The sequence below is a fragment of the Mus musculus genome, chromosome 2, assembly GCF_000001635.26.
Source record: "Mus musculus strain C57BL/6J chromosome 2, GRCm38.p6 C57BL/6J".
NCBI classification, from domain to species: Eukaryota; Metazoa; Chordata; class Mammalia; order Rodentia; family Muridae; genus Mus; species Mus musculus.
Genome location: NC_000068.7, coordinates 103,020,824 through 103,046,196, shown reverse-complemented (window position 1 = coordinate 103,046,196; position 25,373 = coordinate 103,020,824). Strand labels below are relative to the sequence as shown.

Below are 25,373 nucleotides of genomic sequence, written 5' to 3'. Positions count from 1 at the left end.
CCATCAGCGCTGCTGGTCACTCAGCCCTTGATGACATTGGCCCCACCACTAGTCATGGTTGCTTGTGGCTGGGCAGTGAGTATCCATTTTGCCCTCTACCACTTGAATTGCTCGAGCAAGCTGTCCCTCTAATGGCCATCCTCTGTGAATGGGTGTTAGGTCAAGCATAGGTATAACTACCACACCCCCTTTGTCTATTCTGTCCACATACACAGTTCCTTAGGACTTTATTCTCTGGCTAGATGTGGACCTTTCTCTGTTCTGTCCGCATACACAGCACTTTAGGATTTTATACTCTAGTTCATGTAGACCTTCCTTCTCTCATTTGTTTCCTATATGAAATGATCTTGTTGGGTGTTTTGTTTTCTTAGCCCCTGGTGCTTTATTCTCAACACTCTAATATTTCCAACGTCCACTCCTTGCAATGTATTTTATCAGCAGCCCCCTTAAAACACACCAGTGAACATACAGTTAATGTACTTGAGCGAAATGTGAATTGAAGGGTAAATTTTTTCTGTCTTTATAGCTGGAAAAGTCTATACCAAAAGTAGTTTGCTTAATAATTTGTACAGTATTTTGCAAAAGAAAAGGACTGCTTGAATTACCATATGCTACAAACTCAACTACATTTTCCTGTGTGTGCTTTTGGCAGCCTGTTCTTGGCTGCAGCTCTGGATTGCTGTGCAAGTCTCCATGATAATAGCATTTTCCACTTAACTGCTCAGTAATGTGTTTCAAACTCTAGCCATTCCAGTGGGTCAGTAGTGTCTATCCTTCTGGTCCTAAATTCTGAGAAGAGGTGGGAAATGGATATAGTTGATGGCTGCTTTAGTACCGGTTACTTCCCCACCGGAGGAAAGGCTGTATGTAGTAGGCCTTTGTGACTTCAGTATTATCCCAATGCTTCTGAGTAATAGGACTAGGAAGCAGTGTGCTCCTGCCGGTAAGTATGTGGCTTTACCAGGCAGAATGGGGCAGAAGCCACGAAGGTGGTATTTCTAGTCTTCTTCCCTTCCATCTCCCTGTCCAAGCAAGGAGCTATACCTTTGCTTTTCATAGTGGAGTAATCCTGAAATTTGTAAACATAATAAAATGATTTGCTAGGAAGATGTGTGACAGATTTTTATTTTCAGAGACAGGCAACTAGTTGTGCTTAAAGATACAGGTTCTATAAAACTGCACCCTGTGTCTTCATCACTACAACATTACTGTGTGGTTGGAATTCACATTTTTAAGAAGGTTATGGATTATGCCTTGTTCACTCTTGGTGATATAATTCTGTGGTCACTGGGAAGTTCCTGTGTTTAATCTTTGTAAGCAGTGTTGCCTACACAGCATGCTAGATGCCAGGCTAGGAGGGCTGTATGAAACCCTGGCCTAAAACAAAGTTCTGTGGATAGTAAAGCAATTAAGAAAAGACTTGATCACCTGGATACTGAAAACTGAACAGTTATTCTCAGTCCATTTGTATTTTACTGTCATGGCATATATCTGTTACTACAGCTGGAGCAACTGGCCATGTGAGCATAGCATGATTAGTTTTTGAGCAGGTTGTCTCATTATGTTCCCGTGTATGTGCTGATCTATTAGGCAAGGATTTCTAATCCTTACCAAATGAACTCTGTAGTCTAATATTGATCCCTGTTGAGTATGTTTGTTTTAATTTAGTAACTTGAAAGCAAACACAGAAATTATATTTTTACTGTGTATGTCAAGTGACAGGCACTGTTCAAAGTCCCTTATATCGAGAACTTCTTTGTCCCTCCTAACAAATCTTTGATAGCTACTGTTGCTATTTTTCTTGGCAGATAAAGATACAGACATGGCAAAATAATCATTACTATGCTCACATAGCCAGTTGTTGCCAGCCATCGTAACAGAGACAGTGTTGAAGCTCAGGAGGGAATACAGGTGGTAGGGAAGACAGTTCACTTGAACCACAGATTGTGAGTAGAGCAGAGTAAAAAGACTTCGTTTTCTATTAAAACACATTGGCCTAAGAGCCGTAGAGGTTTTTGATTGAGTAAGACAGTGTGTGGGAACATCTTGGATGCTTATTGTCCCAGACTTCTGATTGTGGTAGATCATCAGGCCAGGAGAGGGGTGTGGCAAAGGCCCGATAGGTTTCTAAGTGGGATTTTGCAGAAGATTATTTATGCCACTGTTAATGTGTTTGCGCCAGCTTTGACTATTGCTACCTACAATAGAAGTCAATGTCTGCAGCACACTAGCATGCCTAGGAAAGACTTAATTCACTAGAAGATTTTAATGACTTTATGTAGAACTGTAATGACCATTCCCTTCTTTAGCTTGTGTTGTGTAGTCAGGTTGTAGCCTGGTGTAGCCTCTGTCCTTTTCTGTTATAGTCTTTGTTTCTGTTCTCCAGTGATAATCACTAAGCGTGCGAAGCTTCCTAGCTAACCCATAGAGCTGACCTTTATTTCAAATTTCAGGATAGTGTACATACTAATGAATATCAAAATTAGTGTTACTTTAAAATGTCACACCATCCCACAAGTCAAACTTTTCATGGTAATTGTTGCATTAATGAACATCTTGCAACCTGTCATATTCTTCATTAAACCAATGTGTAATGAACATTGAGAGGAAGTAAGAGGAAACCATAAAGAAACAGCATTGTTTCCCACTATCAAAAGTATAGGACATTGCCATCTAAAGATTTGCTCAAAACTTATTTTAAGAAAGAAATTATAATTATTATTTTAAAAAACAAATTTGTGCTGCTGGAATGTTTAAAATATTTTTTTAAATCTTTATTTTGTTTAGATTTTAGTTGACAGATACCATCTGAAAACATTATCTCATTAGCTGGGATACCACTGTATCTCTGATGCACTTATGAAAAGCTCCTGAGATATTTCCTAGGTTTTTAGATAGGTATTCCAGGAAAAACTTAATAGAGGAAGATATAAACTATTCTTAAAATTAGCCAGAATCGTTAACCAGCTCTATTTGCATTATGGGACATTTTTTCCTCCAGAGATAAATTTTACTGAGAAAGTTTTACTTAAAATTAATTAGTATTATTTACTTAAGAGTAATTAGTTAATCCCTTATGAGCTGTTAGAATTCTGAAACCATGTAGAAGCTAGAGACGACAGGTAGTTGACATCTGTACCCCTAGCCTCCATGGATAGGAAGTAATTGACATCAGAGAAGAAGTAAGGGAAACTCTGGTTTTGAAGGCTGCCAGAAAATTCTGGGTCTTGCTCATTTCCAGAGTGTACTGGCTAGTTTTGTATCAACTTGACACAGGCTGGAGTTATCACAGAGAAAGCAGCTTCAGTTGAGGAAATGCCTCCACGAGATCCAACTGCAAGGCATTTTCTCAATTAGTGATCAAGCGGGGAGGTCCCCTTGTGGGTGGTGCCATCTCTGAGCTGGTAGAGAGCAGGCTGAGCAAGCCAAGGGAAGCAAGCCAGTAAAGAACATCCCTCCATGGCCTCTGCATTAGCTTCTGCTTCCTGACCTGCTTGAGTTCCAGTCCTGACTTCCTTGGTGATGAACAGCAGTATGGAAGTGTAAGCCGAATAAACCCTTTCCTCCCCAACTTGCTTCTTGGTCATGATGTTTGTGCAGGAATAGAAACCCTGACTAGGACACAGAAGCAGCATTAGTACTTGGGAGTGAGAGGAATGACAGGGACAGAAGGTGGCAGCTGGAAGAGAAGAGCCCTCTGTCTTCAGTGTCCTTTAGCTCAGGTCTTCCTTGCACCTGTAGACTTAGTGACTTCATGTGACCCTGGGTTTTTCTATCCCAACCATTGTCTTTTTAAAATACAGGTTGAGGAAGGTGCTAAAAATATACAGCTGGGTTCACTCATTGCTTTGATGGTTGAAGAAGGGGAAGATTGGAAACAGGTGGAAATTCCCAAGGATGTCAGTGCTCCACCTCCAGTCTCAAAACCACCAGCTCCTACTCAGCCCTCTCCACAGCCGCAGATTCCTTGTCCCGCCAGGAAGGAGCACAAAGGGACGGCACGGTGAGTGCGTTTATGTGAACATGGACATGATTATTGTGTAAAAAGGGTAATGATTATTTTAGGGTTTGAAATCAGCATCATCCACTTTTCTCTTAGGACACTGAAACATAAGATGATTATTTTACATCCTTCTTCATTTGATAAACAGTGAATACTGGTTTTGTTTGGGCTAGAATCTAAAAGCCTTGCTTGCTCAGTGTAGAATAAAATCATCTGTATCTATGCTGAACCTCAATTAGGTTCTAAAATTGCAGAATGATGTTCATGAGACCAAACTTAATTTTTTGTGTTTAAATGTAAATTCAAGTATCCAGTATATAGTTGATACAAAATGAAAATTTCATTTTAGCGTATGTTCCTATTCAAACAGTTCAGTATTTGAGATTCTGACACGGGTAAAGTTTTTCCAACTGTCCTGTGATAGTACAGGTTCTTGCGACCATTGTCCCTAGTTCACCAGTGCCAGTGTTGCAGATTGGTATCTCTGCACCTGTCTTTTATGTAGGTACTGAAGATCCAAACTCAGTACGCAGGCCCTAGCCCTAATATTACTGTTTACAAAGCATACTGTGCTAGTTTGATCAGAGAGTGCAGTGTATATTGTTGGGATCTGGGTAACCAGAGTGACCTTTTAGCTCCCTGGGCGGCAGCCCGGCATTTCTCATTTCCATGCCGGGCTCCCTGTGTTTTCTCCTCTCTGACTTACGCTGACAGTCAGAAGCCGTCTTACGTGTGTTCTGAACATTTACTCTTTCTAAAGTTATTTAGAATTGGTAACTACTTACTGCTTTATAAAAGTGTTTTGATGATAAAGTAGATTGATACAGATTAGTTTATGTGACTGTGACTATCCTTATATTTTGGGTTATGAGCCTAGCCTTTAACAGCTGAGCCATCTCGACAGCCTGACTGTGGCTCTCCCTGAGACTCATTTTAGCTTCAGTGTTAAGAATTCATTTTCCTAATTATCAGCAAAACTGTAGACATTTAGATCTATTTCAATCAATATAAGGGTTAATTAGTTTCATTCGTCTCCATGTTTTTATTCTTAGGTTCCGCTTAAGTCCAGCTGCCCGCAACATTCTGGAAAAACATTCATTGGACGCCAGCCAGGGCACAGCCACAGGCCCTCGCGGGATCTTCACTAAAGAGTATGTGCGCTGTCTCTTGTGAGGCTTTGCCAGTGCCTGGCAAATACAGAAGTGGATGCTCATCTATTGGATGGAGCACAGGGCTTCCAATGGAGAAGCAAGAGAAAGTATACAAGGAGCTGAAGGGGTCTGCAACCCTATAGGAGGAACAACAATATGAACTAACCAGTACCCCCAGAGCTCATGCCTCTAGTTACATATGTAGCAGAAGATGGCCTAGTTGGCCATCCTTTGAGGAGAGGCCCTTGGACTTGCGAAGATTATATGCCCCAACACAGGGGAATGCCAGGGCCAGGAAGTGGGAGTGGAAGGGTTGGGGAGCAGGGTGTGGGTTGGGGGTATAGGGGACTTTCAGGATTTCATTTGAAATGTAAATAAAGAAAATATCTAATTTAAAAAAAAACAAACAAACAAACCAAAAAAAAAAAAAAAAAAAAAGAGTATGTGCGCTTGCGTAATCCCCAGTCTCTTCACTTACCTTTTCTGAAAGGATTTTTAAATAGCGTATTCTGTGTAGAAATTTAAAACAAGGCACATTGTTCTTTTGTGGGTTTTTAATTGCTTTTGTTAGTGTAAGTTATATTCAATGCAAGGGTCTTCTGAATAATTGCACCATTATTAAGAATTAAATTTAATTAGAGCACCAGGTAGGGAAAGGTACTTGAACTTGTATAAAATCATCACCAGTCACATACATTTCCCAGGTATGGAGATGCACTTTTAAAATAATTTAATTCTTAGCTCTTCAGACTTTTCTTACTTCATTCAGAGGAGTTTCCATTTGCAGTTAATTCTCTTAAGGATTTCCTATTCTCTTTCATTGATCTGCCTGTGAGTTAATACCATTTAAATTATAAGTTTTATAGTATGCTTTAAAGTCTGATAGGCATTGCAGATTTCTCTTGTTTATTTTTCAACAAAGTAGTTTTATTGGTATATCCTTCCTTTAAATCGTAATCAATTCTAGTGTCGGTCTGCAGGTGGCGGAGAACATGGTCATTAATGAGATGCATTGAATTAACTCAGTAAGAACTGATCTGACATCTTTACGTAGGCAAGTCTTTCTAGTCAAGAAATTGGTACATCTTTGTATTTGTTTAAAATGGTCTCTCAACAGTCTATTAAAATAGATGGGCCTTTCTCTAGTGGAATTTAGCCTAATAAAGGTACAACAAAGACCAATCAAATGGGCCTGTAACCACATGTGAGATCCTCATAGCAATGTGTGACTCTAAGTGTGGTTAAATGACTAGAGTGGCTAACTTTTAGAGAGTTAGCTAGAACAAACAGATAGAAAGTGGTGGCTCTGGCCTGGGAAGCTGTTTTTTTCCCTCTGGTTTATATCTTTTTAATCACCTACCAGTCTGTGCCTTAGGTGAACTCTGTAAAAATGGAATAAAACAACTATCTTCATAATAAGATGGATTTGCCCTGTCTGTTATCTGAGGGCTAGGATAAATGTTCTGTTTAATTCATTAACCACTGAAGATTTGAAGAAATGCAAAATAATTATAGCTATACCTGAGAGGGATTAGCTTGGCAAGTCCATGCAGTGTAAATTACAACAGATAATGACCTCTGAGGTAAGGGGATCAGTTGAGGTAAGGCTCATAAAGTAATACAGGTAGGAGCTAATGAATACTGCCCTTAACATGGTTGAAAATCACGCAAGAGACATCTAGAGTGTGTGTCTGGGATCCTGGTCTGGATATAGAAAGTGTTGGCTCCAGAAGTCAAATAAGGTCAAATAAGGAGTTTGAGGAAGCGTTTGCCATAGCAGAGTAACTGATGTCTGCAGCTTTCTTTCACACTGCCGAGCTGTCTGGGAATCAGGACCTGTGTGATGAAGATGAAGGAGAGAGTTTGTATAGGTCATGAAGCAATTATTGTCATTGAGATCAGTGGCAGCTCATCATTTAGGAGACTTGATTTCTGTGTTAGGATGTTGGGAAATGGTCCACAAGTCAAGGAACAGAGGGTCTGAGGAAAGATTCTTGAACTTAGTTACTAGTGCCCCTTTGGAGAACAGCTTAGTGGTACTGGTAGGACAGCAAAGGCTGACATGTGACTGTCTGCTTCCCCCACCCCACCCCACCCCACCCATTAGAGTCTCACTACATAGACTACTCTGGCTTTGAATGTGTTGCAGTGTTTCTCCTGCCTGCTAAATGCATGTGCCACTGTGTTGAATGCATGCACAAATATGTTAAGAACATATTTAAAATTACAGTAATAGAGTTATCCTCTTGATACCTTAAGGAAACAGCATTACAAGTTACATTCATAATGCTCCCCCCTTCTTTCTCCCACTGTTTCCCAGTTCTTTTCCTGGTCTTTATGCTTTCTCTACCATTCCAGAAGACTTAATGAGAAAAAGTGATCCTTAGTGCATGTATCAAGTTTTGCTTTTGTATGTTAAGTTTAACATTAAGGTGAAGTTTGGAGAGAGGAATTGCCTCAGTGGCTTCCACAGATGCCCTCTTCTAAAACAGTTGTAGAACCCGAGACTTTGACTTAAGCCTCTCCCAGTGTGCCTTAGCAACATGCTCTGGAAATGATGAGTGCCATCTTCTTTCTGCTTTTGTCAACTCAGAATGCAGGTGGGTGATGTGATAGCTGTTCTGATCCAAGAGCAGCACCTCGAGCCATTGGGTTTCTGGGGACGAGCACAGACTCAGAGCTGGTGTTCAGATTTCATGTTAAAACAAAGGTAGTGCTCCAGGTGCATGCTGTACAGGACAGTCGTGAGTTAGCCTGCCCGAGTGACAAGTGCCAGGCCACAGACAGAGGCTCGTTAGCACAGTAGGAGTCTTTGCCATCAGCCTTACTATCTTTGCTATATCTAATTATTAAATCAGAGTTGTACTTAATGTTTTTGCTCGTGCCGACCACAGCATCAGAACTTGGCATCTTAGGTAGCTGTCTGGCTTAGGTAGTAGTCTTCAGAATTAGGTTGTGAGCACTGGGGTGATCTGCCTTCTGAGGCCCAGAAAGGTTCTCCTTGACCTAATTTCTCAAGCACCCTTTGCTTTTGTACCAGAACACGGTTCATTTGTTTTTCTCCTGCGTGTTAGCATTCTTAGTGCCCAGCAGTGCTTGCAGTGTAATCTAATTATGTAATGGGCAGAAATCATTAAAATCATCTCTGCACTATAGCTAAATTGTTGGCTGTTATTAAACAACACTTAACATTTACACTTCATAGGCTATATAATAGTAAAATCAATAATGATAGTTCATTCAAAATCAATAGTTAAAATTATTTTCTACTTGGTTTTTTATGAATAATGGCTTCTCATCACTTTTTTTCCTCACCAAGGTTTGGTTTGCCCAATAATCTTATTTACTTCATGCATAAAACCAAATCACATCTTTTTTTGACAAAGCAGTCATGCAAACAGGGAGGTGTGGTTATGTCTACTTAATGTCAGCACCTTACCTTGTAGATCAGTGAGTACAGATACTAGCCATTTAGGTTTTTATTATCTCTGTTTTGATCAGATGACTGAGTAAGTGAGAAATCTCTGTAAGGAAATGTATTTGGTATTTGCTGATAATACACTTTGCTAGATAAGTATCTAATTACCTCACATGAAATGGGAAGGGACTATAATGTTGGGCTATAACTTATAAGTGCCCTAGAAGGGGAAATTTCCTTTTTGAAGGCATTGTTCTGAGGCAGTAGGTCTTATTTTCTATCAGTGCTAACATTTTCATCTAGCTGGCCTTTGGGCTCAGAACAGAAGTCTCCAGGAATTGTGTCAGCTGTCATCGACCTTGATACAGAAATATAAAATCATAATTTAGGTTTGGGTTATAAATATTATAGGTAAAAATTGATTTTCAAGTAGAAGTAAGCTGATTAAAAGCCTTAAAGGTCCACCAATCATTCCCTGGGACACATGTCCCCTTCACTCCCTCAGCCACTCTGTCACCATCTCCAGCCTGAAGCCCACCCTTTGAGAAGCAATACTGCCTCCAGCTATTCTGTGACTTTTTGTATGGTGAGTAAAGGGCCCTTGTCAGAAGGCCCACAGGAGCTGTAGGTTAGGCATATCCCGTTCCTTGTTGAGTCCCAGCATTCTGCTCATCGTGCATTAATCCTTAGCTAGTCTGTTCTTAGGAGAAAGTTGCTTTCACTTTATTTGATTTGCATAGCATGTGCACAGCTACTAGAAAGGTAGAAAGCACAGACTTTGCAACCAGCTCTGAACCTCAGTGTACCCCAGTGTTCTTAGCCCTGGCTGTACTCAGCTGCCTGCCTCTCCACCCTGCTCACTACACTTCTATTCTGGCCTTCTTTTTCTTAGAAACCTCATCTTGGAAGTTATATGTTTTCTACCTAGATAGACCTTTCTCCCAGCCCTTTGACTTGCCCTCCACACCATTCTGTGTAATGCCCAAATGCCCAGGCCTCCCCCAGCTGTTCTGTCTTCTCACTCATTGCTCTCTAGCTCATTACTTTGCTGTATTCCTTTTTAAAGATGAAATCCCATCACTCTAGTTTGTGTGACTGATGGGTGACTCCTAGAGTGGTGTGTAATGTTTTCTCTTGGCACCTGGAGTGCAGTGAGTGCTTAAGACGGACTTAGATACTGAGCTTAACTTTTTTGAGTCCATGTGTGTCTAACTTAGGAGTAATAGTAACACCTCTTCTACCTGGATGATGTGAGTTATTAACACATGACATTTGGTAGGCTCTTTTCTTCTCTCCCCTCCTCTTCAGCATTGGGAATCCAGACTCTTGTAACATTTCTATTGTTTTGTCAGTTTGTTTTCTAAAATATTCCAAGAACACATGTTCAGAAACACCTGTACAGGAAAGGTGCCACTACAGTGGGCTGGGCGCTCCTATGTCAATCAATTAACAATCAAGACAGTAGCCCGTAAACATGCCCATTGGCCAATCCAACCTGGACAGTACTTAAAGACTCCCTTCTCAGATGACTCTAGGCTAAGTAAAGTTGATAGATAACCTATGAAGCAGAAGTGAGGACTTGACATATCTTAGAGTCTTAGTTTTATCCCTTTGTAAACAAATGCACCTTTGTTTTACAAAGTAGTACCAAAGACAGGTCTGTAAATAGTTTATTTTTCATTCTAAATGATAATAATTTGGGAAATATTCCAATGAAAGCCATAGGGATTACGAGCTTGACACTCTCTGAATGCCATGTGAAAATTACTTGGTAAACATACAGTAAAATGTTCCAATTACTACATTATCCATCTAGCTAATGACACTTGTCTCCCAATAAGACAAGTTTACTTTTTAATAAAAATCACTATCTTTACTTGATACTGAGGTGTTATATGGATCAAATAGATTAGGCCTATCATAGAATTCTGCTTCTTATATTAACATAAGATACTAAGTAAGAGGGGTTTTTTCTCATAGAGAAAATTGTCATCTTAAATATGCCCAATAGGTTCTAATTATTAGAAATTCAAATTCTTAATTGGGTTTTGAAAATTTTTGAATGGCCATCAGATACCTAATAAGAATCAGAAGGCCATCTAGGGGAAAGACTTGCTTAGATTTTGTAGTCTTTGCTTGAGTGTTTCTCTTCCTCACACCTCAGCATCATTTCTGAGACTGTCTGTATTACTTTACTTGTTGCTGCATGGTTACCCAGTTTCCTTTCATTTCCAGAGATGCACTCAAGTTAGTCGAGCTGAAACAGATGGGCAAGATTACTGAATCCAGACCAGCCTCAGCTCCTCCACCCTCTCTCTCAGCATCTGTGCCTCCTCAGGCTACAGCCGGGCCATCCTATCCTCGGCCAATGACCCCACCAGTATCCATTCCTGGGCAACCGAATGCAGCGGTAAGGTCGGCTCAGTAAGACTGTTACTGTCTATGTACTGGCTAGTCTTGTGTCAACTAGACACAGCTGGAGTTATCACAGAGAAAGGAGCTTCAGTTGGGGAAATGCCTCCATGAGATCCAACTCTAAGGCATTTTCTCAATTAGTGATCAAGGGGGAAAGGCCCCTTGTGGGTGGTGCAATCTCTGGCCTGGAAGTCTTGGGTTCTATAAGAGAGCAGGCTGAGCAAGCCAGTGGAAGCAAGCCAGTAAGGAACATCCCTCCATGGCTTCTGCATCAGCTCCTGCTTCCTGACCTGCTTGAGTTCCAGTCCTGACTTCCTTTGGTTATGAACAGCAATATGGAAGTATAAGCTGAATAAACCCTTTCCTCCCCAACTTGCTTCTTGGTCATGATGTTTGTGCAGGAATAGAAACCCTGACTAGGACAGTATAGATATGTGAGGAAGGAAATAAAAGCAAGTACCATGCGCTTTATAAGCACTTTTTAATCCATGTTAACCAGAGCTTAAAGCTGTAAATATAGGGAGTGCCCCTAACTGGTATTCTTATAGATTTCACAGGAGTGTGATTTGGCTTCACTTTACCACATGTATATATGCTCGAGTCACGGCACTTCTCCTTGCATGTTTGAATAATTCATAGCCCCTTTTTATGGGTATATTTGTTTTTTGTTAAAGGAGTTAAGAGCTATTTAGAACTTAACCATACAACACGATACCTTTCTTCCTCAGAGACAGCCATGTTCCAGCTGTTTTGTTCTTCTGTTTAACCCATTTTTCTTCTGTGTCTTTAAAATAAGGGAAATAAACACACACTGCTTCCATTAGTAAAGAAGATTGTTCATTATCATGATTGGAAAGGACTGAGAACTAAGAGGTTCGCATGCAGCATTTCTGTTTTGTTTTGTTTTGTTTTTCAAGGCAGGGTTTCTCTGTATAGACCTGGCTGTCCTGGAACTCACTTTGTAGACCAGGCTGGCCTCGAACTCAGAAATCCGCCTGCCTCTGTCTCCTAAGTGCTGGAATTAAAGACGTGCGCCACCAAGCCCGGCTACATGCAGCATTTCTAATGAACATTAATAGTATACTGTCTACATAAAAATTTGGTGTGTCAAAGCTTCCTTAAAATAGGCTATAGAGGATTAATCAAAGTAGGAGGGAGATAAATCTTTCAAATGCTCACAGAGTATACAGAGCATGTGCTCCATGCAATCAGAACATTTTGCTAACAGAAGTGTTCTTCAAATATCATTTGTAAAAGAAAAAATAAATTATAGGTTTTTTCTTATCCTTAGAATAAAAGATGAGAACAGGAATAAGTGTAATTGGATGCCCATGCCTTTACAGAAAACTTATATTAAAATCACAGGAAGATTTTTCTTATCTCATTTATACTTTGAATTCCTAGGAAGTAAGATACTCATGATTATTTTTAAATCACAGAAATGCATGGTCATTGACCAGCTATCCCTTATGTAATATGTTGCCTAAACACACATGAGCATATATGCATTTTACATATGTACATAGTAATATGTTCCTCCCATACTCAACACGCCTGTGTATGTGTGGGTACACATAGTATATATGTATACAGTGATGATAGGCTGGTTTCCTTTTAGCTACCTTAAGCAGGATAACACAAAATGTCTCATTCAGAACTGAAATTTAAATTTTGCTATTTTTTTTCTATAGTTGTATAAACTCAGCCAAATACTTAGACTTCTTATATTCTCCCTTTGCATAAAGAATTTTAATCGTACTTTTCTTAATCTTTTATGTAATTACTAGGTCTCTTAGACTGAATTTCAGATAGGTCGGTTTTACATATTTTTCCATTTATGTTTTACGTTTTAATGCAAAAATTGCCTCCTTCCTTTTTTTTTTTTTTCTTTTTGAGCAGGGTACATTCACCGAAATTCCTGCTAGCAATATTCGAAGAGTTATCGCTAAGAGGTTAACTGAATCAAAAAGTACTGTGCCTCATGCCTATGCTACTGCTGACTGTGACCTTGGCGCAGTTCTAAAGGTTAGACGAGATCTGGTCAAAGGTCAGTAAAGTCGAGTTACTACTGCAGAGTGCATGCTAATCTGATGATCATGAACTTCATTGTAAATGCACCTCGTGTAGCCTTTAATCTCATTTCATAACCTGACTGTGCTCCACTCTGGCTTGTTCTAGCACAGGGGAGAGAATGGTTTTTCCCTACATGAAATAGATTGGATATATAACATTGAGTTAATCACGGTTTACTACTTTATATACAATAAGGATTTCTGTTCTTCCTTGCTCTCATTGAAACATCTCTGCGTTTTTCCACCTGGTCATTCAGTTCATGTTCATCCACTCTGCCACACACGGAGCCTGCCAATAGTCTTGTGGGGTCACACACTGCCCGGTGATTGCTTTCCTAAGTAAAAGTAGCCTGTACATTTTTTTTCTCCCTTAGCTTGGGTTTTCTGGCTGGCTGGTTGGTTGGTTGGTTAGTTAGTTGGTTGGTTGGTTGGTTGGCTGGTTGGCTGGTTGGCTGGTTGGCTGGTTGGTTGGTGGTTTTGATAAGGACAGATGAATGACTTGCTCAGGCTAAATGCTGATCTTGAATAGCTTATGATAGTACTAGCTGGACAAGCAAAGGTCTTAACAAAACTCTTAACTATGAACATTAATAGTATACTGTCTACATAAAAATTTGATGTGTCAAAGCTTCCTTAAAATAGGCTATAGAAGATTAATCAAAGTAGGAGGAAAAAAGTTCTTAACTGATTAAAGAGTGCATAGATTGTATGTCTTAGATGGTACTTGAATAACATTCTTCTTTACGCACTTTTTAATTGTGTATTCATAACACATTTTCAGATTATTAAATTGTCTCTCTAAACATATTTCAAAAGAAAGTCTCAGATAGGTATGGATTTTTTAGCATGAAGATTTTATTTCAACCTTAGCCATCCTTTTGCTGTTTCTTGCCTTATTGCACTGGCTATAGAACCAGAGGTGTGTTCCTGTGTGCTCTGTGTGTTGGGTAGGGAGCATTCAGTCTGTAGCATGTACAGGAAGTTTTTATAGATCTTTTTCAGGTTGAGGAAACTCCCATTCTCTGATTCTGAGAATTTTAAGCATGAGTAGATGCTGAATTTTTTCACAAACTTGTTTGTTTTCATCTTGGTTAAAATGACAAATTACATTAGTTGGATATCAATTGTTCAATCAACCTGATAATCCTCATACAAAGCTTTTTCATGTAGTTTGGTTTTATTAACATTTCATTAAGAGTCTTCATATTGGCTGAGTGTTAGTGGACTCAGGAGGTTGAGACAGAGGATTCCAAGTCCCAGGCAGGTCTGAACTATGTATAATTGCATGGGTACCCATAAGAGATACTCCCCTTCTGCTATCTTTCTTTGAGTTCATTCGTGTTCCCGGTGTTTGTCTTCAGTTCTAGTAGAAGAGTTAGTTAGGAAATGTGTCTTACTCCTATATGCTATAGAATGTTTAGTACAATAGGGTTCTCTCTTTAATGTTGATAGAGTTTAAGAGTGAAACTCTTTATGTCTGGGATTTTAATTGATACTTGGGGTTTAGTTGATTGTTTAGTTGGCTGGTTAGCTGATTGGTTGGATGTTCTGGTAAGTTCTGTCTGTGTAGCCCACAGAAACTCATGATCATCCTATCCCTGCTCTCCAGGTGTACATTACCATATTCAGTTTTTAATTATGTATGTGTTAATTACTACTACTAGGACTTGAAATTTCCCATAGTAAGGGATTTTTATTTAAAAAGTACTTGAGATGAAGTGACCTTTGCATACATTAGATTTGAGAGGTCTTGCTTTGGAGGTAGAGAGCATCTTATGTATGCAGCTGAATGTATGGTCCCGAAGCTCTGAGTATGTAAGGTTAGAAATACAATTTTGGAGGTATGGTAACCGTCTTCTAGATGGCATCAGAATCACCAGTCTTCAAGTTCCCGTCTGGGTTGCAGGGACATGGAGAGAGGGGGCCAACAGTAAATGAGTAGACAGGAGAAGAAAACTGGATGAGTCTGGGCAACCAAGAAAGCCAGTGAATGTAAGTGTGGAAAGGAAGAAAGTGAGGAAGGGCAGGGGCCGTCTTCAGGCTGCAGTACGAAGAGAACAGGCTTTTAGGTAAGGTGATGGACTTGAGTGCTGCCAGAGGCTGGCATACGGCTGCTGTGGCACTGAGCTAAAAAGGAGCTCCCATTTAGTGACCCTGTTTTATATTTAAAGGTGCTTGTCTTAAATTCTTTTTGTCATACACTCTGTTAGATAAAGGGGAAATTTAAGCACTCTTTACAAACACAATCATCTATTTGATATATTTACATACTCTACTCTTCTAATATTATCAATGTATTATAAAATGTGCACAGAACAGAGCCATTTGAAAATGAAGAAGACTGACCGGCACACGAGTACAGAGACTGTTTGCCCTTTAGAGCCATGGTAGTTGGGACTTCTATTCAGTCATAGTGGTGCTGTGCTCTCCCAGCTCATGTGCACGCTTGCTGAATGCCTTCACAAAATGCTAATCAGGGCTTAGAAGTGAACGTTCTGATGGACGAATCCTGAAAACTGAATGCAAGGCCTGAGCATGGTAAGCACAGGTTACCTGTAGACTGTACTCCACCCTACAAGTAAACGGTGTGCTCTCCCTTAGCCCCGTGTGTAGCACTTCATGCAATCCATGTTTTGCTAAGCAAGGAAATGTGTTTCACAAAGCAAACAGACTTGTTTTTCATCACTGTGTGCCAGACTTTTCCATACTCTACCAGTTTGATATCACAAGGGCCAGTGTTAAAGTATTACAAATACTGGTTTTAATATTAATAATTAATTAATAACTTATTCTTCTTTCAGATGACATTAAAGTCTCAGTAAATGACTTTATCATCAGAGCAGCAGCTGTTACTCTTAAAGTAAGTGGCCAAACCAAAATAATTGTGGCTTTTAAGTGTCTCTTGGCTTAAAATGTGTATACTTTTGTTGCTAAAATATTGTATTATTTAGTTTAGTTGCTTTACAGGTAAGGAAACTGAGAATCAAAAGAGTTCCCAAAGTAATTGTAGCAGAATGAAGAGCATCTGTACAGTCCACACTGTTTGATCCCTTGTCCTCGGAGAAGGGCCAGCCAGCACTGGAGATGAGGGGTGGTCAGCAGAAGCCCGCATCACCTATACTGCTGCTTCACAGTTACCCAGGGCCTGGTCAAAGTGAATTCTGGCTCTCTTCTCTTTATCTTTATCCATCCACACTTTAAGTAATTAATAGAGGTTTGCAGTTTCCTAGTAAAATAACTGGATCTAGTTGATTTTGGTGCTTTCTCCTTTACTTTGTAGATACTGCTTTGTGCCTGAATTTGCAGTCTTCTCTTCATTTTTAAAACATCTAGCTCCCAGAAAGTTGCTCCTCTCATGCAGTTTCCCAATTATCTAAGCCCAGAGCCTCTGGCTGCTGTGGTTGTCCATGTTGATGTTGCCTGAGATGCTCTAAGCGCCACCTTGCTTGTATCGTTACCAGCTTGTTTTCCCCACTCAGCTATTATATGTTTCTTCCTTTCCTTAGGTCTGCGTGGTTAGAAAACTTGAGTGTGGAATTCATTTTAATAATTCCTTAAAAGGGTTAAGAGTTTGAATATTGTTTTGAATCCAACTTAGATCATTTTCCGTGGGTCTTCATTATGTATTCATTGATTAAATGTCATTCCAAAATAGTCTTCCTTGTTGGGGGTTTGGTGTGTTTTATATATGGGCTTGTACACGTGTGCATGTGCGCGTGCGCGTTTGTGTGCACTCGAACATGCTCCTGCACTCGAGAAGAGGGCTTCAGGCAGCTTCGAGGTGCCTGATGCAGATGCTGGGAATCAAGCATTGATCCTCTACAAGACTAGTGCATGCTTTCAACCTGGCACTCCTCTAGCCCCCTGTTCTTTGTATTGAAGAATTTGGGATCTGTTGAGGATCTTTTAACATTGTGGCATTGTTGTGAATGAACAGTTACAGAGAAATTATAATAATAACTGGCTGATTCTGAGATAAAAGAATAAAATAATCTAGATAGAGTGAAAATGTCACCCTCATAGTGCAGAAGTGACATGAGAGAGGCAAAACAGAATCAGGCTGTGCTTCCCATTGTTAAGTGACGTCCCTGGACTCTTGGTCTTACTCCGCAGAAAGCACAGAATTTCTGAGAAGATGAATTGGCTTTTGGTTTCTGTGTTCAGCCCCAGATTTGCCCTGTGATATTTGGCAACATCAATACACACCATCTAGGCAGTTAGCCATTTTGAATGTTCTTTTTGTTCTTCAGGGTAGTTCTCTCTCTAAGTCTGTACCTGTGTGTGTAATGTCTATCTCCTGTTTGTGATGCTTGGGAAATTGATTTTAAATAGAAGGCTCATTTACTGAGGGCTTGTTAATATGTATTTCAGAGTTGTGCTAACAAAGTTGAGTTTTCATGCCAAAGGAAAGTGGTTGAGTGTCACTACTGTTTTCTGCTACACTGTCCCCTTCAAGTTCCTATTGAAGTTCATGTAGTTCAAAACATGTATACCGTCAGGATTTTCTTAGTCATGCGTACTGCTGAACAGTGTTTGTTCTTCCCAAATATGAACAGTAATCAATGTTCATTTTTTTTCCCAAACCAAAGTTTTATGTATTTCCTTTTCTGTAGCTGTATTCACATCAACAATAGTGTAAGTCATATTTCTCTGACTATGGTCTCAGGCTGCTTCCTTCATAGCATGTCTTTTCCTGCTTACAGCAAATGCCTGGGGTTAATGTCACCTGGGATGGAGAAGGCCCAAAGCAGCTGCCCTCTGTTGACATTTCAGTGGCTGTGGCAACAGATAAAGGTTTAATTACACCAATCATAAAAGATGCAGCCGCTAAGGGCATTCAGGAGATCGCTGACTCTGTAAAGGTATGTGTCCAGAAGACTGCTTTCAAACTGTTAACTGTACTTTCATCTTAGCTCCTGCTTGAGAGCCTGTGCGTGTGTGTGTGTGGGGTGAGGTGTAGGGTGAGGGGGTGATCTCAGGTACTTATTAAGGTTTTCAGTTTTTATCAAGGCACCTGTAAGAATATTTAATGTTTTAAAATTCTAAAATTAATATGCATGTAAATTAGAGGTCAGCTTCATTCATGTTCTGGGCAAAAGCTTAATTTCCAAAGTCCAAAATTCAGTCTTAAAAATTGTCTTAGTTAGAGTTTCTATTTGCTGTGACCAAACACCATGACCTAAAAGCAAGCTGGAGAGGAAAAGGTTTATTTTATTTGGGTTACACTTCCACAGCACTGTTCATCGTTGAAGAAAATAAGAACAGGAGTTCAAACAGGAAAGGATCCTTGAGGCAGAAGATGGTGTAAAGACCGTGGAGGGGTGCTGCTTACTGGCTTGCTTCCCATGGCTTGCTCAACCTGCTTTCTTATAGAAATTAGGACCACCAGCCCAGGGACAGCACCATTCACAATGAGCTGCCCCTCCCCCATCAATAACTGATTAGGAAAATGCCTTACAGCTGGATCTTATAGAGGCATTGTCTGAATTAACCTTAACTCTAGTGTGTATGTCATGCTGACATAAGACTAGCCATCCTGGTGTTATTTCAAGTAGATTTTAAAGTTGTAAATTAAGACCACTGAAAGTAATTAACATTCCCAAAAGTTTCCTGAATCTATTGAAAAGCAATTTTTGAAGTTCCAGTACGAAGGCTTCTGTTGTTGTCACTAGCACATAACCACACTACAAGGTAGGGATGCGTACCAGTCAACTTTGACAGCCACTGTAATTCCCAAGGCCATTTTTTTGGCAGAAGTATCACACTAAAGTCTTTATATTGAAACTTTAATATCTTTAAAGATTAGAATGCAACAGTTTTTCCTTAATTGAAAAGTTGTACTAATTAGGTCAGTTAAAATAATCTGGTTTTTCTGGGATTTAACATAAGTCATTTCTTTTGGCCCACAAGGGATAACAAGCCGGAAAAAACTCTGTATGTACTTTTCCCTGTACATACAGACCTGTGCAGAGCTCAGTTTATGAATCAGGCACATTACAAGTTTAACATAACAATAAAGTAGAACAGTACTACACTGCAGTGTAGTAAAACTGCCAGCATCGTTACTCTTGCCCATTGGAAACATAGTTAAGTACAGTGGGATTAGGTGAGCGTGAGCACTGTGGTGATGCCGGGAGAGTTGATCTGCTGGAGAGAGTTGCTCTGTGTCTATGGGTTGGAAGTGTGTACAGCATGAGAAAGCTGGACCAGGAGGCAGTGCGTCCTCTCATCAGGCTATTCAGAAGAGCATGTAATTTCAAACTTACTATTCATATCTAGAGTTTTCCATTTAATATTGTTAGCCTGGGGTTGACCACAGGGTAACTGAAACACCACAAAGTGAAGCTACAGGTTCAAGGGACAGTTCATGAATTTTATATGTCAAGGATTTTTAGCACCATTGAGAAACATGGGCTTCAGTGTTGCAAAGGTGAAAGGAGACTAAGTGTTGAGGTAACCGTGTTAAAATGTTAGGTGGAAGTCACTGATCTGTAGAGCAAGGGTTTTCTAATCTTGGTGTGCATTAGCTTTTAACTATTACAGGTTTCAGTGGTTCTGAGCAGGTCTTACTGTTGTAACACGGCATCATTAAAATAGCAGTGCTAGCATTCTCTGGACCTTGCATGTGAAAGAACCTTGGTTTAAGAGATGAGGAAGCAGTCCCCGCAGCCTCCTGGAGCCTTTCGGGTTTGTTGAGCACTAGCTCAGGGTCCTGCTGCCCTAGCCCAGACCAGCATGCCACTCTGAGTCTTTGGGGTGCCAGGCATAAACTGGGTTCTGTGTTTAATCTCAGTGGCCATGGTGCATCAGCTGCTTGCTGCTCTTCTTTGGTAGTAAATATACTTACTCCTCTGTACTTTCTCTCTCCAGGAAAGCTAAGCAAGCAATTTCCCCATTTTAGAAGAAAGTCCCTATACAGTGGCCATTTGTTATAATTTGTACACAGAGATTTTATACTGTGTCTTATTCAAATGTGAAATGCTTTGAACAGTGTTTGAACAGAAAAACATTAGAGTGATTTTAATTTTAGAAGTAAAGTCATTTTGTGACTATGTAGACTAATATGTCTATCTCTTAAATGAATGTTTTGTGAACTTGTTAAAGAATTCTTAAGGCATTTGCATAACAGTAACGACAGTGGCTGTAATGAACACGAGCAGGCATCCAATGTATCAGCTGTTTGTTTCTTTGTTTGAAAGAGGTCTGTCTATGTAGTCCTGGATGTCTTAGAATTTAATTTGTAGGCCAGGCTGACCTCAAGCTCACTGAGATCTCCCTACTTCTGCCTCCCAAGTGTTGGGACTAACAGCGTCTACATCACCACCACGATGCTAGCCCTGTGTGTTAGCTTTTGCATTAAGCCAATCATATATATTAGGTCTTTTCAGTCCTCTTTAAAGATACCCTATCAAAGACAAAATAATAATTTCATGGAATTGATAAACTGATAAGGAAAACACTTAAGTAATTTGTGTATGCTTCTGTGCTGCTTAGTGGTAGAGCTCTTGTTCAGCCCTGTCAGCTGGACTCTATAGAGTAGAGCCTGTGCTCTCAACAGCTGAGCATTACAGTTCTCACTGAGTAGTTTGTGGTAGTAGTGAGGTCGTTCCTCTAAATCAGTCATGTTTTCTAAAACATCAAACAAAACCACATATTCCATATTTAAGGAATGAACAGGTGGAGGATAGCTGAAGAGTTAACAGTTAGACCCCACATGTGACAGTGACTTGATTGGGGACAAAGAAGAAAAGGAATGGAGCTATGCAGCTGATGCTCTGGTGGCAGACAGATCTTGTAGGTCAGGATTAAGATGACTGAGGCAAAGTTAAGAACAGTTAACTGAGTTACCAGTCATCCACCAAAGATGCAGTAAAGGCCTTGCAGGATTGTGAGATCTGGCCTTCAGGCAGCCAGTGATCATGCTGTGAGGAGACTAATACTCGGGCTGGCCAGAGAGGAAACAGTTTTGCAGTGGGGCCTGGGTCTTTGCCCAAGATTTATGCTGGCAATGCAGTTTCTCCTGGAGCCTTGCGTGGCTGTCTCCTTCTCAGTGTTTTGTCTCAGTTCCAGCGCTACCTTCACAGGCCTTCGGTATCTCCCATGGCTTATGCGTTTCCCTACCCTGTGTTCTCAGGGTAGCCCTTGTTGCCTCACTCTCAAGTAACTAGTTCATTTCTGTGTCCTTTGTTCTGTCTGATGCTAACTTCCTTGTTCATTGACATGCATCCAATTCTAGGAGTGCTTGGAATGCACTAATTGTTCAGAGAATTTGTATTTTTAGTAAAACTTGCTGGTAAAATCTGTGGACCCCTGGCTAAGTCATTTCTTGACCCTTAGTAATCCCAAATACGTCATTGTTGGGTTAAAGGCAAGTCACAGCCAAAATCAAATCTGCAAAACATTGTCATGACATCATTTATATGTATTTTATAGACAGAGTTACTATATACATTATATATTATATTAATATTACCATATATGTAATTGTATTTATATATAATAGCAAACTCTAGGTCTTCTGTTACATTTATTTCTTCATTTAAAACGCATGGTTATCCTTATAATTGATGAGACACATGCAATACTGTAATTTCTTCAGAACCTACCGGATTGACCTCCTTTAAGCCTCATAGGGAAAAGTATACAGTGTTGTGCAGAAGGCATGGAACCACTGCACAGCACTGGTGTATGGCCAACCAAGGGCTCCAAAGTTTTTCAGGGAACTTTGTAGTGCCTTAACTTCTTAGATCGTCTGTTCTCGAGCTTCCTGTAATTAGTTGGATGACCGTTTACATACCTAGCACCTGCCCTGAGCTTCAGCCGAGGTTGTGCCCTGTACTGTACTTCCAGTGACCCAGTTGACTCTGACATGACTGTGTCGTGTTGCTGTACTCTGTCCTTTCCTCAGGTTCTGTCGAAGAAAGCACGGGATGGGAAATTGATGCCAGAGGAGTACCAAGGAGGATCTTTTAGGTGAGATTTAAATTCTTAATTGTCGAAGCATCAAGCAAGTAGTCCGTGTCAACCTTTTCTCGTGTGTTTGTTGAAGACATTTTTAAGTACAGCCTCAGGATCATACCCCTTCATTTAGATAGCAGGACATGAGAGAGGATTGTTCTTAGTAGTTAGGCCTTCCTAGCACAGCTAAAGGAGCCTATTGGTTTTGAAATGAGCATTCTTTTTATTAGCTTTTAGCTATCCTAAAATGACATCCACATCCTTAAGCTTTATTTTTTATTTATTTATAAATAAATAGCCATTTCCTTTCTTGTGATTATTATTATTACTAGTATTATTATTACTAGTATTTTATTATTATGCTAAATAATCTCTGTTAACATATCCATGTTGGTCTTAATCCCCATAGGGTAGGTATTATGGTCCTTTCTGGAGTGGTGCTATAAATTATGGCACCACGCACATGCTTGCCATTGTCTTATGGGGCCTATTTTTGGTGTGTGGTCGGTCCTAAAAGTGGAATTCCTGGATTCAAAGCTTTGACAGATTTTGCCAAAGAGTTTTCCAACATGGTTGCACTGATTTTCACTTCTCTCGTCATTGCATGGGGTCCCAGTGTTCTGTGTTCTTGATGACATTTTAATAGTAGGCTTTAAATTTGACCCTTACTTGGGGTTTTGTGATTAGGTGCATGCCAAGGAATAGTGCTGGACACCTTTTTAGTCTATCAGTTTTCTGGTTGTCTGGTAGTTCATCAGATGAAGGCATTGTTAAAGTCTGGCATCTGCTCTGTGAAGCCAGTGTGTAAGCCTTAGTAGCATGTTCAGATGCGCAACCCCTTTAGGATGCGGATACAGGTGGTCCCGACCCCTCGTCTTTGCCTCTGCTCGCCTGCTGATGTTTTAATGGACAGAAACTCTGCAAATGAATTTCTTTGTGCCTGAGTTTTTCCTCCTGGTTGGTGATATCTGTCCTCTGTCAGGAGCTCTGGCCTCTCCTGTGAAGCTCTTCGGGGTTGTCATGGGAGGCAGTGCCGTTCTCTTTTTCTAAAATAGGTTGCCATGTGCTGTAATTAGAAATCCTGGATCTTTCCTTCCCATAAAAACCATGAAATCAGCCCAGGACAGTACTGGAAGGTTTCTCCCCATAGCAAGGGGAAGGTGACATGGCTGTCTCACTCAGCTTCCGTGCCAAGGTTTACATTGTGTCTGGCCCTTGCTCAGTGAGCACTGAAACCCAGCTGTCAGATGTTTGTAAGGAGCCCTTCCAGCTTTGTTCACACTCAGGATTAGCTTTTCTGGCTCCACATAGTGCAACAAATTGTAGAGTCCACTTGTTTTCACACAGAGACACACAGCTTATGCTTCACTTAGATTTTGATTGGGATTCTGCATTCAGTTTGGCAACTCGGCTGTTGTTAAATGTTTCTGAGGGCTTCGGCTTCTTTCATTTGTTTTATACCTTCATAGCAGTCATAGATTTTCTTTAATTCTCCTACCTAGTATCTGTCTTTTGGCATTATGCTAAATGATACTATTTTCAGGTTTCATAGTTAAATGTTAATAAATAAAATATAATTATCTTAACCTTTTACCTGGCAACATAAGTTCACTTACTGAGTTTCTGTGCAGAACAGTAGTATTTCATCATGAGTTCATCTGTAAACCCTAAGAGCTGCATTTCTGTCCTCACTAGTCACGCCTTCCATTTCCTTTCTGGCCATATGTCACTGACGAGGACCTCCAGTTGAGTACTCCCTGTTTGATAATAGTTAGGATATTTATATATGTATGTGTGCTGACAGACATGTTCTTTGGCCTTTGAGTGGCATAGCATAAGGTTCAGTAATAAAGTCCGTATACCTAATTCGGACCACGCCGCCTTCAGCAGTGTTTTTCTCTCCCCTCTAGTATTTCCAACTTGGGGATGTTTGGCATCGATGAGTTCGCTGCAGTGATTAACCCGCCTCAGGCCTGTATCTTGGCCGTTGGGAGATTCCGCCCCGTGCTGAAGCTGACGGAGGATGAAGAGGGGAACCCTCAACTGCAGCAGCACCAGCTTATAACGGTCACAATGTCAAGTGACAGCCGAGTGGTTGATGATGAACTAGCTACCAGGTTTCTTGAAACTTTCAAAGCAAACCTAGAGAATCCCATGCGACTTGGGTAGCCTTCAGAGACCAGGCGCTTGATTGGGTGTTCAGTATGGAGTAGATGAAGTGCGTATTTATTTAAGGCGAAAGCTTTGACCTGAGCTGTCTTCCTCTCCCCTGTACATGTACTGTAGAAATGTGTGATGACAAACGGACTAATAAAGAACATTTGGTTGGTCAGATCCACTTTTAACCTCTGGTGCTGTACAGAAGGCATTAAACTAATGTAAACTACATCCTATGTTTGGTTCATTTGAAATTTTGGAATAATTGTGAATGTATGATATTGTAAAATTAAAAAAATATATAGAACTGTCCCTTAATCATATTGACGTTATAACTGGGCTTCAAAGAGATGTCTGTCTATATTGGGGCCTCTCATTTTTTATAAGCTCTTGATATACTTGAACAATTTAATATGTACAGTTAGTTTGCTCTGGATTAGTATATAAGTACATTTTATTAGGGGTTGTGACAACATTATTAAACTTTTGTGTATATAAAGCCAGGTGTCTTAGCTAGATATATTTCCAGTCTTTTAACTTTGACACTGTGAAGCTCTAAGGATACAATAGGAATGAAGACAGAGGAAGAAAAACTAAAGAGTCGTTTGTTCAGAGACCTGACCTTATAAAGTTGGGGGAGCAGCTGGGTTTGTACCTATAACCTCAGCCTTTGAGAGAGATTGAGAAAGGAGGCCCGCTTTGAGGCTAGCTGGGCTACGCGGTGAGGCCCTGTCTCACAGAGGCAGGGAGAGTGTTTTACTGGAAAAGCTGCAGTTGATCTCAAATTGAGCAGCGAGCTTTCATGCTCAGTTGGAATCTAATGAAATAAATTCTCTTAGCATACATTGTAAATTTGTATTGTTTTAAATACAGTATTGTTTGCTGAAGCATTGTAATCAAGTTTGTATTGTACAGTCAAATGTAAGAAAATAAAAAAATTCTAGTCTACTTTGATATGACATGCAAAATAGAAGAGTGGCAAACAAGCTCACCATGGTGGTTTGCGCCTATAATCTTAGTACTTGGAAGACTAAGGCAGGGTTCCCATGAGTTCAAGACTAGCCAGAGCTACAGAGTGAGATCCTGTTTCACAAGAGAGGAGACCTAGGAAGGAGAACAGATGGGAAGTAGTGCTCATCTACTCCATCAGCTGAGCCAAATTGTCCCTCATTATCAGTAACATTAGAACTGCTTCTTTC

At 40.2% G+C, this 25,373-nt stretch overlaps 1 protein-coding gene across 1 annotated transcript in view; it reads left to right on the top strand.

The window, feature by feature from the left end:
- Positions 1-25,142, top strand: part of Pdhx (pyruvate dehydrogenase complex, component X) — a 52,459-nt gene extending 27,317 nt beyond the window's left edge. The window contains exons 4-11 of the mRNA NM_175094.5: positions 3,804-4,003; positions 5,056-5,154; positions 10,808-10,982; positions 12,887-13,034; positions 15,861-15,919; positions 17,763-17,921; positions 21,968-22,032; positions 23,928-25,142. Coding sequence (NP_780303.1) covers positions 3,804-4,003; positions 5,056-5,154; positions 10,808-10,982; positions 12,887-13,034; positions 15,861-15,919; positions 17,763-17,921; positions 21,968-22,032; positions 23,928-24,186 — 1,164 coding nt within the window. The 3' untranslated portion in view covers positions 24,187-25,142. The remainder of the gene's footprint in view (positions 1-3,803; positions 4,004-5,055; positions 5,155-10,807; positions 10,983-12,886; positions 13,035-15,860; positions 15,920-17,762; positions 17,922-21,967; positions 22,033-23,927) is intronic.
- Positions 25,143-25,373: the final 231 nt, after the last annotated feature.